Source organism: Meles meles, chromosome 10 (assembly GCF_922984935.1).
Source record: "Meles meles chromosome 10, mMelMel3.1 paternal haplotype, whole genome shotgun sequence".
Taxonomy (NCBI): Eukaryota; Metazoa; Chordata; class Mammalia; order Carnivora; family Mustelidae; genus Meles; species Meles meles.
In genome coordinates this window covers 2,052,937-2,065,959 of record NC_060075.1, presented here as the reverse complement: position 1 = coordinate 2,065,959, position 13,023 = coordinate 2,052,937, and the positions used below count along the sequence as shown (strand labels likewise).

The window sequence follows — 13,023 nt, the reverse complement described above, 5'->3', positions numbered from 1 at the left end:
ATTTCTTCCTTAGTCCACCATCTCACCAGAACCATTACTGCCCCTTATAAAACTGACATGGAAGTAACGTACACACACCCTTAAGTTTTAGCCACGATAGTATTTAAGATAAAAAAAAAACAAAACACATTTAAATGCTTATAAACCAAAACATGAAACCACTTTTTGTAAAATTTTAATTTCTAAGACATTTAAAGTCATACTAAAAGTATCTCATAGAAACAAACAAGGCCAAGAGATAATTTGTAAACGAAACACTCTGTAAACAAAAGTAATATACCAGTGCATCTAAACATTATTTTAAAAGTAACCTACCAGGGGCGCCTGGGTGGCTCAGTGGTTTAAGCCGCTGCCTTCGGCACAGGTCATGATCTCGGGGTCCTGGGATCGAGTCCCGCATCGGGCTCTCTGCTCGGCAGGGAGCCTGCTTCCCTCTCACTCTCTCTGCCTGCCTCTCTGCCTAGTTGTGATCTCTCTCTGTCATAAATAAATAAAATCTTAAAAAAAAAAAAAAAAGTAACCTACCAGTTTTTTAGTCAGTACTGCGTATATGCTCCATTTTTAAAAAATTATTTTAGGAACTCTGCCTTTGTACATTACATACTGTGCTAACAAAGAAAACCACTAGGGTTCTCAAAGGATGTGAGCTTGTGCTGTGGGCAGCTTAAGTGGCCATGGGTTATGGGCGCAGACAGGTCTACTGTGCTGCAGCAAGGCAAGGCAGATGTCCAAGCGCCTGAGGACAGGGGCACACAGTTCACTCCTCGAACACATGCAAGAGTCAAACCACGCAGAAGACTTCGTTCTCATCCTGTAATCGATCAACCTCACAGTGTGGCATGAAGCAGCCAGCGCGTGCGCGTGTGCATGTGTGTGCAACGTTCACAGTCTCTTCTTTTAGAGCAGGCCTACTTTTATAGAGAATATATGTGAAGCTAAGTAAATACTGAATCTCAGAAATACCCTGGAAAAGTCAGTAAAAATCACAAATGTTATCCGCCATAACACTTGCGATTTCAAAATGAGTGCCGCGGAACCAGTTCATAGTTAGAACCGGTAAGTCGCCTCCAGAAAGTTTAACTACAGTGTCTAATGCCCCTTCAGGTGGATCCTCAGGTGAGGAAGAGTCAACAGAGTGTCTGACTTCACACCGTCACCTAGATGCCGCCGTGGCCATCCCCCAGGCCGCTCTGACCGCGGGCACAGAGCGCTCCGCATCAGGCCACCTGCCGCCTCCTTCGCCAGCACAACTACAACGAACGAAAGGCTTGAGGGGCACCTGTGCTTACCAGACTTCAAGTGCTTGGCCTCAGCGTGCTGCCACCCATTTCTGTCGTGGCCTCGTGCAGCCGCCAGTGTGTCCAAGGGAAGCATCTGTGTTCAGACTAAGTCTCTCACTCAAGAGGAAGACTCCTGCGTACGTGACCAGGAATAAACTCTTTGTGGAACCCCAAGCAGCTGTACTCACGCAGCAAACGGTAGGTAACCACCTGCACTTGTCCCCACAGAAGGCATCTGAGACCCAAGGGTCCAAACCATCCCTCCATGTGAGCTGTATCCTGTCTCAAAAGCAGTGAGGATGCACCCAGAAAGAGCTGTAGGAATTTATAATACATTCCACTGTTTACTAATCCAAACCTGGCCTAAGTTTTCCAATGGAAAGAAACTTTCAAGTGAACAAAGAATTGATACAGACATTGAAAAGTTTAATATTTTACTCAGAAATTTTCAGACATCTTACAAATACCCAAGAACTTCCTATGGATGTGCCCAGAAACCAGTGTAAGTTAGAAGTGAGGTTCTTTTATGTAACGAATTTTCTTTTTCTACTCCCCTTGACCTAGTTTGCTCAAAATATGGATTGCAAGCAAGTTTCAGAAAAACCATAGCTGCAATTAATGTTTAAACAGGTGTAACTACCAGTAAAATTAGGAAATGGCCGACTTCTATTAATTTTCTCAGTATGCAGATCCTATGTAGAGAGATTCACCAATTTACGGAGTGTTGTTTAGAATCACAAACGTTCTTTTATTTTCCAACTGGACTGTATGTTAATGAGCAGAGAAGCTCGGAAGGAAATGCAGTGGTGTAAATAAAGGAGAGGTGTACACAATGGAACTTAGGAATACACAGATAAAATCTTCTTACTATTTTGGGTCTAAGTGGAAAATTTTTATGTCAAGTATATACAGCCTAATTTTCATAAATTTCTAAAAAAAAAAACCTTTAAACTCAACAATTTGAGAAAAATGTTCTTTTACTTTTGTCTGAACACAGACAATCTGTTGCCATACACATAGTGCATGTGAACATACGTATTTATAGAGACTGCGTAACTACGAAGTGTGTGCAAAGGGGCTCATCTCTTATTTCTGCATGCACAGTTTCCAGTACTCTCTCCTAGGGGGCGGGTGGTAACACAGAGTACAATTTTACAGTTTTTATTCAGTGGACTTAGAGTCAAGAAGCCATCCCCAGCATTATTTACAACTTAGTAACTGAACGATCATCAGATCATGACGCACTGGAAACTACTCTTACATCATGAATGCTGATACTGTGCACCTGGGTGTCAAACGGGTAACTTCAGTGAGTCTGAGCTTTAAACTGGCATCTACAAAAGGAGCCCAGGCCTGAAGAATGTGTTGACAGAAGGGGTTTCTACCACAGAGCGTTTGGAGTTTCATAACGGACACAGGAGAACAAGGAACTGAGGGACTTTAGAAAAAAAGCTTAAAAAAAATGAGTGTACATATAGCCGGTAAGGCAGAATCTAAGTTACAAGTGTATTCGACACTGGCAACTATGTTGCGAGAGGTCATGCTGAATTCTACACACGTAAGGTGTCAGAGAACTAAGATCACAGAATACTTCCCCCGTAGCTGACTACACTCCGCACACTGGAAGGTTTCCCATGCTGTTCTACCGCGGATCAGGTTTTCAAAAGAATTTCATATCTTCCCCTTGACTCAACGTCCAATCCATATCATTCTGAACTATAAGCCAGAACCACGCGTTTGTTTCTTTAAGGAAGTGAACAACAGCTTTGCGCACCCACTGCAATGACGGCGTCTGTAAACCTGCTTCTCTGCGGGGCCTTCACTTCATATCCAAATACCAAGGATGCCTTTCACGATGCCTTCTCCATTTTAAATAAAATATATAATGGATTGAACTGAATTCTTAGAAAGCCCCAAGTCTGCCTTTTCTAACACCCCAGATGGGTGACTGTATCAGCTGAGGCAAAAGTGTCCACAGAAGAACGCGCTGCCCTGCAGAGCCGCGTCCCGCAGGCAACTGCGGGGCCTTCACACAGCTGAACGAGAAGGCCCACGGTAGCCAAGTTCTCGGAGGTTATGAAAGAAACGGTGCTGCCAGGCCCCGGCCCTAAATGTGAAGTTCGGTCGGTGCGCGTCATTTCGGACCGGCAGGGATGTTGGGAGTGTGGGGCTCCCGGGTCCTTGATCGCAGAGTGCCGCTGCGTGTCTCACAGTGCTTTGTGATGCCCGTTTGCAGACGGCTTTGATGTTTCTGAATCCCTTGAAGTATCTGATAAGTGGAGCTTATGAAGCCCTGCAGAAAAATTAAGAAAATGGTGAGAAATGATGTATTGTGGCATAGGTGGGCAGAGGGCTAGAGGCGGAGTGTCAAGAGTTACTGAGAAAGCTGTGATGTGCTGGCCAGACCCTCTTTCGGGTGAAAGATCTCTTGTCCCCACTGGAGGCTCCCTGGGGGCCTAAGCAGAGGACAGCTGTCTCCCAGGAAGCCATGCCTTCTCCTCAACTCTGTGCAGCTCTGGGGCCCAAGGAAGCTTCTGGTTTCTTCTCTCTGCACACTGAGTTCCTTCTCCACCTGCTGCCCTCCATACCAATGCCAAGAGCACCCTCTCATACAGCTGCTCCTCCCAGCTTGTCCCAGCCCCGCACTGTGCTTCCCAGGGGAAGTAACATGAGACAAGTATGATCCCATTTTTGCTTTAAAATACACACAAGCAAGTATACATACAGGAAGACATACAGAAAGACCCACCAAAGTATGAAGCATGTAATTAAGAGGAGAAACAATGGAAAACATGGCAAAAAGAAAAGGAGGAGAAACAGCAAAAGAATAAATGGAACATAAATGTTTCATTATTCAAAGATACTTCACAGAATAAAAAATTATCACTATCTTTAAAAGTTACATTAGTTTCCCTCTGTATCACCCATCAGTCATTTACATAATATACCCGATATATACAACAATACCGTGCAACTCAACAGGGAAAACAGGCAGAAGGAAATGTAAGAGTTTATGTGGCCCCAAAGCTCTCAGCACTTATTAATCAAAGGAAGCACCAACGATGTTCGAGAATACATAACCAGCTCATCTATGGAAAAGACGGTGAGCAAACATTTTTATGAGGCTCAGCCTTGGTGACACATCAAAAACACACTTGGATAAGATTCGATTCCCCTAAGATTCCAGAAGCCTGTCTGCCTGGCTGTTAAGCAATTTTAGACTGCTCTTAAGTCAACAGAGCGCTCTGAATTCTGCAGTTTCTACCACCTGCATATCTTAATGGAAGAAAAGGTAAAATTGACCCCGTCTATGATGGATGAATGGGAAGGAAAAAGAAAGCAATCCAATCCAAGCAACAGTTCTGGCCCCGGGAATGGCTAGATCACTGAGTGACAACAGGAACCCACGGCTGCTGGGTGTGGGGAAGCGCCTTGAAACAGGGCCTGTTAGAAGTCGGTGGAGAGAGCAGCAGTTGGGTAATCAGTGCCCGAAGTGAAAAGGAATCGCCTTGGAGGACACATTATTTCCATTATTACTTCTAAAACTTAGGCGCAGCACAGGGCCCACAGCTTTAAAAACAAAACAAAACTGTAATGTCTCTCTCTGCAGAAGCAATCGCCTCCCCTACAATCGGGATTTTGGCTACTGTGTACCAGATACTCTGAGACAAGTACTATCCTATCAATGGACCCGGCAGCAGCAGGAAGAACTACAGAACAAAGGGATGGGGGAAGATAGTTAAATTTTGTCATCAAATTATGATTCCCAATGAAATCAGATTTAAGATCTCAGATCACACACTATTACATATACTTAATGAGGATCCTTTTCTATGTATAATGCATTTCTTCCCTCAAGCATTCCAAAGAGTAACAGAAAACACTTGGGCAAAAAAAGCAAATCTATCTATTGGTTTTACAGAAGTCTTGATAATTCTGCCTGTTATGGTCAAAGAACCGACACAACATGCGTGACCTCACCTTAGGTTGACCGAAATTTCACTCTATTAATAAAGACTTCCTTCAAAAGAAGATATCCAGAATACTTAACTCAAAACTAAACTCACTGCACTTCATCTACAACTATCCATGCTGGTGACCGGGAGGTGGGAAGTGATCCGACAGACGGCTAACTCATCTCACTGATGCTACCGTGGCCTTAAAAATGAAGTTCTACCTTCAGACATTGGGCTGAGAGAGCGGCTGATTCCCGCCTCACCCTGCAGCTTTTAACCTGGCCAGCGTTCTGAAAGCGAGGCCTGAAAATCCATAAAGTATCCGCTGCTGCCGCTGAAATGAGATGTCACTTCCCCTTGCAGGCACTGGTGTACCCGCCATCTGCTCACAGGACGAATTTAGTCAACTATGGATGAATCAAGAATTTGAAATCTTTTTTCCTTCCCAAAGGTCATCCCTTCAATCATAGGGGTTGGAAGAACTTGGTGGGGTGCGAAGCTTTATTGTTGCTCAGAAGGTTGAAGTTATCTGGACCTTAATGAATCAATCACTATGTAGCCTTTTGCAATTGCTAAAAGCCACAGTGGAACACAAAGTGTAAGCGTTCAAATGATGTCACGTTAGGTAAATGACCTAATGTCAGGATCTTCTATAATAAATCACTGCCTTTCCCTTCTTTTATTCTAACATTACTCCAAACCCAAGAGGGTTTATATAGCAAGATAGTTTATACTGCCCTGGTATTCCTAAAATATAAAATAAAACTAATAAAAATATAAAATAAAATAAAACATAAAAAATGTTTAGTGCTAATGTTGATGTGGGCATGAAAAGCTCATTCATAAGTTACATTTATACCCTTTATATCTTAGCCAAACTGGAAGTTTTTTTTAAGACTATCACAATGCATGTGACTTATGGAATACATGATAATGAAAGCCCCCCCTCCTATTAATGACGAGAATGTTATTATTTTTATCCTGGGTTATTTGGCTTACTGCAGAGAATTATGGATCAGCCTGATACCTGTAAAGTCCAAGTAATCAAAAGAAATCTATAACTAAAAGACGGTAAAGAGGTATCATTACCAAAAAATAAGCCTCTAGCTCATTATCAGCTTCACCTCGCCTCGACCACCATCATAATAATAAAAAAGCTGATTTTGCTGAGCTCATATGATGTGCCAGTAATCTGCTCAGGCCCTTAAAAGAAACATTGCAGTTAAATTCACAACAGTCCTCGAGAGAAGATACTGTCACCATTTCACAGATGACAAAGCTGAGGCTTAATGAGGTCATTTCACAGGAGAGCATAAACAGTAAGTAGTGGGTCCGAAATGGAATCTCTATGGTTTTATATATTAGGAAAAATGAACAAATGAAGATTTAAAATTAATTCAAATGACAAAATTAAAAATTAGTCGAAAGAGAGAAAAATAAACCTCGGGATTACCTAGGGCCTTGAAAAGTTCTTCTCGCACAGCAGAGGTGAATTTTCTGACCAGACACAATGTTGTCACAATAGCAAAAAGCAAATTGTAGGATAATACAATATAGAAATTTCCCAGCCAATTAAACCTTCCAAAGTCTCCAAGTAGATCAAATCTAGTGATTCCTGTTAAAAATAAATAAAATAACCCTTAATAAAAACAGGTACAATATATTTAAATTCGTTGCACAATCTAGTACAAGTCAGATAAAATTCCATGGACTTTCTCATTTGTTAGTTGGAACCCCAGTCAGAATTTGTAATCGTTATCTTATGGAACAACCTCAGCCAGTCCTAACCTACTCTCTCCATATGCCACAGTCTCTTGGAAGTGATGAGGCTGGAGTGAATGTCCCTTGTCACTCACTCCACTCACACTGACAAGAGATCCACGTGCTGCTCATGGAGAGAACGGGCGCAGTGTGCTCAGCTGAAAAGGAAACAAGGGTCCTGAAGGAGAAGACGACACCGGACAGACCCTTCTAGCTCCCACCTCCCTGCTGCGTGGTCCCTCTCTTCGTGCAGCTCCCAGCTCAAACATCACCTCCTTAGAAAGGGCAACTGTTTCCTCCACATAAAACAGCTGGACCCTCCATGGTCGTCTATCCTAATTACACATCTTTGTAACACATGCTACTTGAAATACTTCTTTTCCTTTCTGGTTTATTTTTTGCCGACTTTCCCCAATAGTATATAAGTTCTATGAGAAAAGGGACTTTGTTTTTTTCACCCCTATAATCCTAATGCCCGGAGCAATGCTTGTCCATATCTAAGAGTTACTACTTAAACGAATCGACAACTAGGGTGATTCCTTTCTGGGTTGGTGGGGTGGGGAGCAGTGGGGATAAAAGCACTATTGACCTGAGTTGGACACCACAGGCTTGTAGAGTAAAATGGCAAATCTAGAAAAGGCAGTTTTCTCATATATACATTGAAGCATTGAAGTTACTTAAATTCACCTATATACATTTTTTTAAGTCTTTTTATTCAAAAGAATAATCAAATAGTCATTCTATTTAGTAATAATGTGCCCTACGCCAAATATGTATTGGAAAGAACACACGAATGTCAGGGCTTTTCGGACCCCCAGTAAGTAAGTAGACAGCATTCAGGTAGTTAGTCAGTGACAGGTGACGAGCCTGCTGGCAAGCTTCAGGGAAGAAACGAGTTATTTGGGGCCGTATAAAATTTTACCATAAAGGACTGTATAAACCTTTATTTTTTGAGTAGTCTAAGGCTTTCGAGAGTAACCCAACTTCATTTCACTCTATCAGCTGACTTCTGAACTTAGCTCTCATTCCCACCAAAGCAATCCCATCACCCCTCTAGGGCCAGACTCCACAAAAGCAGTGCATACAGACAACAGAAAAACCTTCACACCCAAAAGCATCACAATAGTAGGAGGTTTCAAGAGGCAGTTCCTTTTTAATTTTTTTTTAAAGATTTTATTTGTCAGAGAAAGAGAGAGCACAAGGAGGGAGAGCAGCAAGCAGAAGGAGAAGCAGGCCCCCTGCTGAGCAAGAAGCCCCAACGCGGGACTCAATCCCAGGACCCTGGGATCATGACATAAGCTGAAGGCAGACGCTTAGCCAACTCAGTCACCCACGTGTCCTAAGAAGTAATTCTTCTATGCCACATTTACACAGGGCCAGTGTATTTGAACCTGAGAGACAGTAATTACCATAATATTTTAAAGAGAAGATTAATGAAAACATACAATAAAATATCTTTTTAAAGAAGGTGAAGGGACACAGACCCCAGGAGAATATGCCACACAGACCACAAATCATAAGTCATGACAACAAGCACAGCTGCAGTTTCTCAAATAAAAGCCTTAATAAAACTTCACTATGTCTGGGCGCCCGGGCGGCTCAGTCGGAGAAGCGTCTGCCTTCGGCTCAGGTCATGATCTCAGGATCCTGGGATCGAGCCCCATGAGCCCCACATCAGGTTCCCTGCTCAGTGGGGAGGCTGCCTCTCTCTGGCCCCCGCCCCATGCTATCTCTCAAACAAATAAAATCTTCCAAAAAAAATCAACAAAAAACTTTACTTTGTCAAAAGGAATACAGATCTAATTACGCATTGTAGTTTTCAAACAAAGTACCATTTAATTTAACCTAGGAAGTTATCTATAGACAGGATACAGTCCTTCCAAAACAAATTTCAGTGATTTCAGCCCAAGGATCCCAGATAAGTAGTTTATTTGATCTTTAGGATCAAAGACTCCTTTGACAATCTGGTGAGAGCCATAGATCTTTTTGCAGGAAAAACACAGAGATGCACACACAGAGACACACACACACAAACTTGCATATGATGAAGCTGATTTATAGAGCAAACTGCTGGATCACTGAATAAAAACCCTTGTCCAGATGCCCCAGAAAAGTCTTACCTGGTCTCAAGACATTTTAATCATACACCACCATTAGCAAAATTAGCACACATATAATTAACACACATATACACACATATTAGCAAAATTAGAACACATATATCCAATATATATGTATTTAATTATTTCAAAACTATGTATGTACTGGCTTTTACATTATACACAAAGGACAGACTTTTTAAAAAGTAAGAACAATAAAAGTAAATAGAAGTTCTCACGGTTTCTTCACATAGCCCAGTGGCCTACTCTGTGAATGCTAGGGGACAAGCCACTTTGGAGGGCACTGGACCACGCTAACTGGTAACTCAGCTGCCAGCCCGAACCCGGCCGACGTACCACACTGGGAGAGAAGTTCCACCCAGAGCTCAGTGAGGAGAAGGTGCACTTAGCACAGGGACACTGGAAGGTCTGTTTGAACAATGGGAAGTGCTTGCACTAGGACTTCTTAGTGGATTCAACTTGGTATCCTGAAAGTCAAGGTCAAGACTTCATGTGAAACCCAAGACAGAGAGTAGTTTCCTCGTTACATGTTGGGTCCCCAGGACATCTCCGGTTGACCTCACAGACAGAAACGCAGGAGCCTATTGCTACCGTGCACCAAAGCACTAAGCAAAGTATTGGATTAGTTCTAAAGACGCTGTTGTTTCAAACTGAATTTAAATATCTAACGAACATGGTCTGATTAAAAGATCACTCTGGACAACTCATGCAGATCTTCAGTTATGAAAATCTTCTGTAAGACTGAACAGCAAGAAACTTGAAACAATCACTTCCCTAAACTTCCATCTGAGAGGTTTAGGTCAGAGCAATAAACTGTAAAATGTACTTTTTTGTTAAAAGCACCAACACTTAAGAAAAAGTAACAATAGTTAAAATTTTAACAATACTTATGGTACAAATGGATAATACTTCAAAATCTCCATTTCTGAAGGCATATCAAAGGGTATTAAGGCAGCATATTTTAAAATATTAACTAAAAAAATCCAATTATCAAATGCTGTTATTTAACTCTCCTTGTCAAATACTGAATGCTCACTCCCATCCTGAAATCATTTCTTTAAAAGATAAGTAAAACATAACAAGGTAAAAAGCCTAGTTAGTTAAGCAGTAGCTAAGCACAGCCCATATTATCTGGATTATCTGTGAATAAAATGCACTATGATGCAGTAGAAAATGCTTTATGCATAATTCCTTGAATAAAGATCTTTTTCTAGTCATACCTATACAAGAACCAAGGTACAAAACCTTATTTCAGGAAAGAGCTGGTTACTCCACCAACAATATGATTCACGAGAATTTACCTGCACTAGCCCCCTGAGTTGACTCTGATTTCTAGCAAATATATTCCTGCTCCTTACTAGCAAGAAGAAGTTGAGAGTTTATAGAGCTTGACACACTGAAGCAATCATTAAAGTAACTTTATCAATAAGCCATATGTGCGGGCATCTCACAAAAATGGCTGACACGGTATCCACGGCTTTAATGGAAGATTACCAAAAAGAACACACACATCTTGTCATAAAAGATAAATTTGTAAGCTAAATGTTCTCTGACAAAACAAGAAGACTGGGGCACCTGGGTGGCTCAGTCAGTTAAGCATCTGAATCTTGATTTCAGCTCAGGTCATGATCTCAGGGTCATGGGATCAAGCCCTGCATTGAGCTCTGAGCTCAGTGGGGAGCCTGCTTGAGATGCTCCCTCGCCCTCTCCCAACTCATGCATGCAGGCATGTGCATGCAGTCTCTAATAAAATAAATCTTCTTTTTTAAAAGATTTTATTTGTTTATTTGACAGAGAGAAATCATAAGTAGGCAGAGAGGCAGGCAGAGAGAGAGAGAGAGAGAGAGGGAAGCAGGCTCCCTGCTGAGCAGAGAGCCCGAAGCAGGACACGATCCCAGGACCCTGAGATCAGGACCTGAGCCGAAGGCAGAGTTAACCCACTGAGCCACCCAGGCGCCCCTCTAATAAAATAACTCTTAAAAAATAATCAATATACCTCTAGCAGTACTATTAAAGAAAAAAAAGACACAAATTACCAGTATCAGCTATGAGTGGGTAATTAGCACTGCAGGGCTCTGATGTATCTATACTAAAGGGATAACAAAGGAACTTTATGCCAAAAAACTTGACAATGCAGATGAAATAAACAAACTCCTTAAAACACATAAACAAACTCACTCAAAAAGAAATAAATAGGCTGAGTAGTCCTCTATCTATAAAATAAATTGAATTTGTTGTTTAAAACCCTTCCACAAAGTAAATTCCAGGCCCAGATGGCTTCACTGATGAACTGTATCAACTGAAGGGGGAAAAAAAAACACCCAGTTCTATAAAAACTCACTGTCTTAGTCCATTAGGGCCGCTGTAACAGATTATTATAGACTGGGTGGCTTATAAACAACAGACTTTTTTTTTTTTTTTTTTCATAGTTCTGCAGGCTAGAAGTCCAAGATCAAGGCTCCAGCAGACATGGTGTCTGGTGAGGGTCCACTCCCAGGTTCACAGACAGCTATCTTTTCACTGTAACCTCACATGGCAGAAAAGGACAAGAGAGCTCTCTGGGGCCTCTTTCATAAGGGCGCTAATCCCATCGATGAAGGTGGAACTTCAGGACCTATCATCTCCTACAGGCACCATCTTCCTAATACCATCACACTGGGGATTAAGTTTCAACATATGAATTGTGGGAAGGGGGGGGTAGGCTGACACAAACATTTAGTGTATAGCATTCATCCAGCAAATTGAAGAGGAGGAAACGCCTCTGGATACTTTCAATCAAAACAGTATTACTCACATCAAAGCCTGAAAAAAATCATTAACAAGAAAAAGGAACTACAGGAGCGCCTCGGTGGCTCAGTGTGTTAGGCCTCTGCCTTTGGCTCAGGTCATGATCGCAGGGTCCTGGGATCAAGCCCCGCATCGGGCTCTCTGCTCAGCAGGGATCCTGCTCCCCACCCCCTCCCGCCTGCTTCCTCTCTGCCTACTTGTGATTTGTCAAATAAATTAAATCTTAAAAAAGAAAAAAAGAAAAAGGAACTATAGATCTGTGCACTCATAAATACAGATATAAAAATCCTAAACAAAATTTTATACATTAAACACAACAATAAAAAAAAACCATACTATGTCATGACCAAGTGGGGGATATCCCAGGAATGCAAGATTGGTTTAATAATCAAGATTCGCTCAGTGTAGGAAAGCAGGATGGCGGAGGAGTGGAGACTGAGATAACATCAGGTCCCAGAAGTGCAGCTAGATAGTTCTCCAACCACTCTGAACACCTACAAACTCAACAGGAGATCGAATAGAAGAGCAGCTATTGTAGGAACAGAAAATCAACCAATTTCCGGAAGGTAGGACATGCGGAGAAATGAATCCAAAGAGATGGGAAGATAGACCAAGGCGGGAGGGACGGGCTCCAGCACGTGAGAGGGCAGCGGAGCACAAAATTGGAACTTTTAGAAGTCTGCTCCGTGGAGGCACGTTACTCCAGACGCTAAATGGGGGGTGGAGCCCTTGCAGGAACAGTGTGGTCTCAGGTCCCTCGGGGTGACAGGAAGACCAGGGGTGTCTGAGTGTGGCAGAGCCCCCAGGAGTTGGAGCGGAGAAGCAGACTACAGAGACAGAGCTGAGGAGTGGGCTCTCAGCTCACAGTTACCTTGAACCGTAATCCAAGGCACAGTCGGGCCACTGTTCTTCGAGCAGGGTCCCCACAAGTGGAATATCCGGGGAAACTCACCTTCCTGCTCCAGGAGGAGTGGCATGGGAGCGCACTGCAGGAATCTGCTGGGTTTGGAGACTCCACAAACAGGGCTGTGAGCCAGAGACAGGAACAGGTCACAGGCCGGGTCAGCATGGAGTGCGGCAGGAGACCAGGGAGACGGGAGGGATTGATGGCTTCTCTCT

At 42.6% G+C, this 13,023-nt stretch overlaps 1 protein-coding gene across 6 annotated transcripts in view; it reads right to left on the bottom strand.

Annotated features, from left to right (window-relative positions):
• Positions 1-1,604: 1,604 nt before the first annotated feature.
• Positions 1,605-13,023, bottom strand: part of LMBR1 (limb development membrane protein 1) — a 156,628-nt gene continuing 145,209 nt past the window's right edge. For 5 of the 6 annotated variants that reach the window (XM_046021225.1, XM_046021234.1, XM_046021231.1 and 2 more), the window contains 2 exons: positions 6,690-6,851; positions 1,605-3,573 (listed from right to left, as the gene is read on the bottom strand). In XM_046021225.1, coding sequence (XP_045877181.1) covers positions 3,488-3,573; positions 6,690-6,851 — 248 coding nt within the window. In that variant the 3' untranslated portion in view covers positions 1,605-3,487. Of the gene's footprint in view, positions 3,574-6,689; positions 6,852-9,277; positions 9,585-13,023 lie in introns of those variants that run through there. The other variant, XM_046021228.1, reaches the window with a different exon arrangement.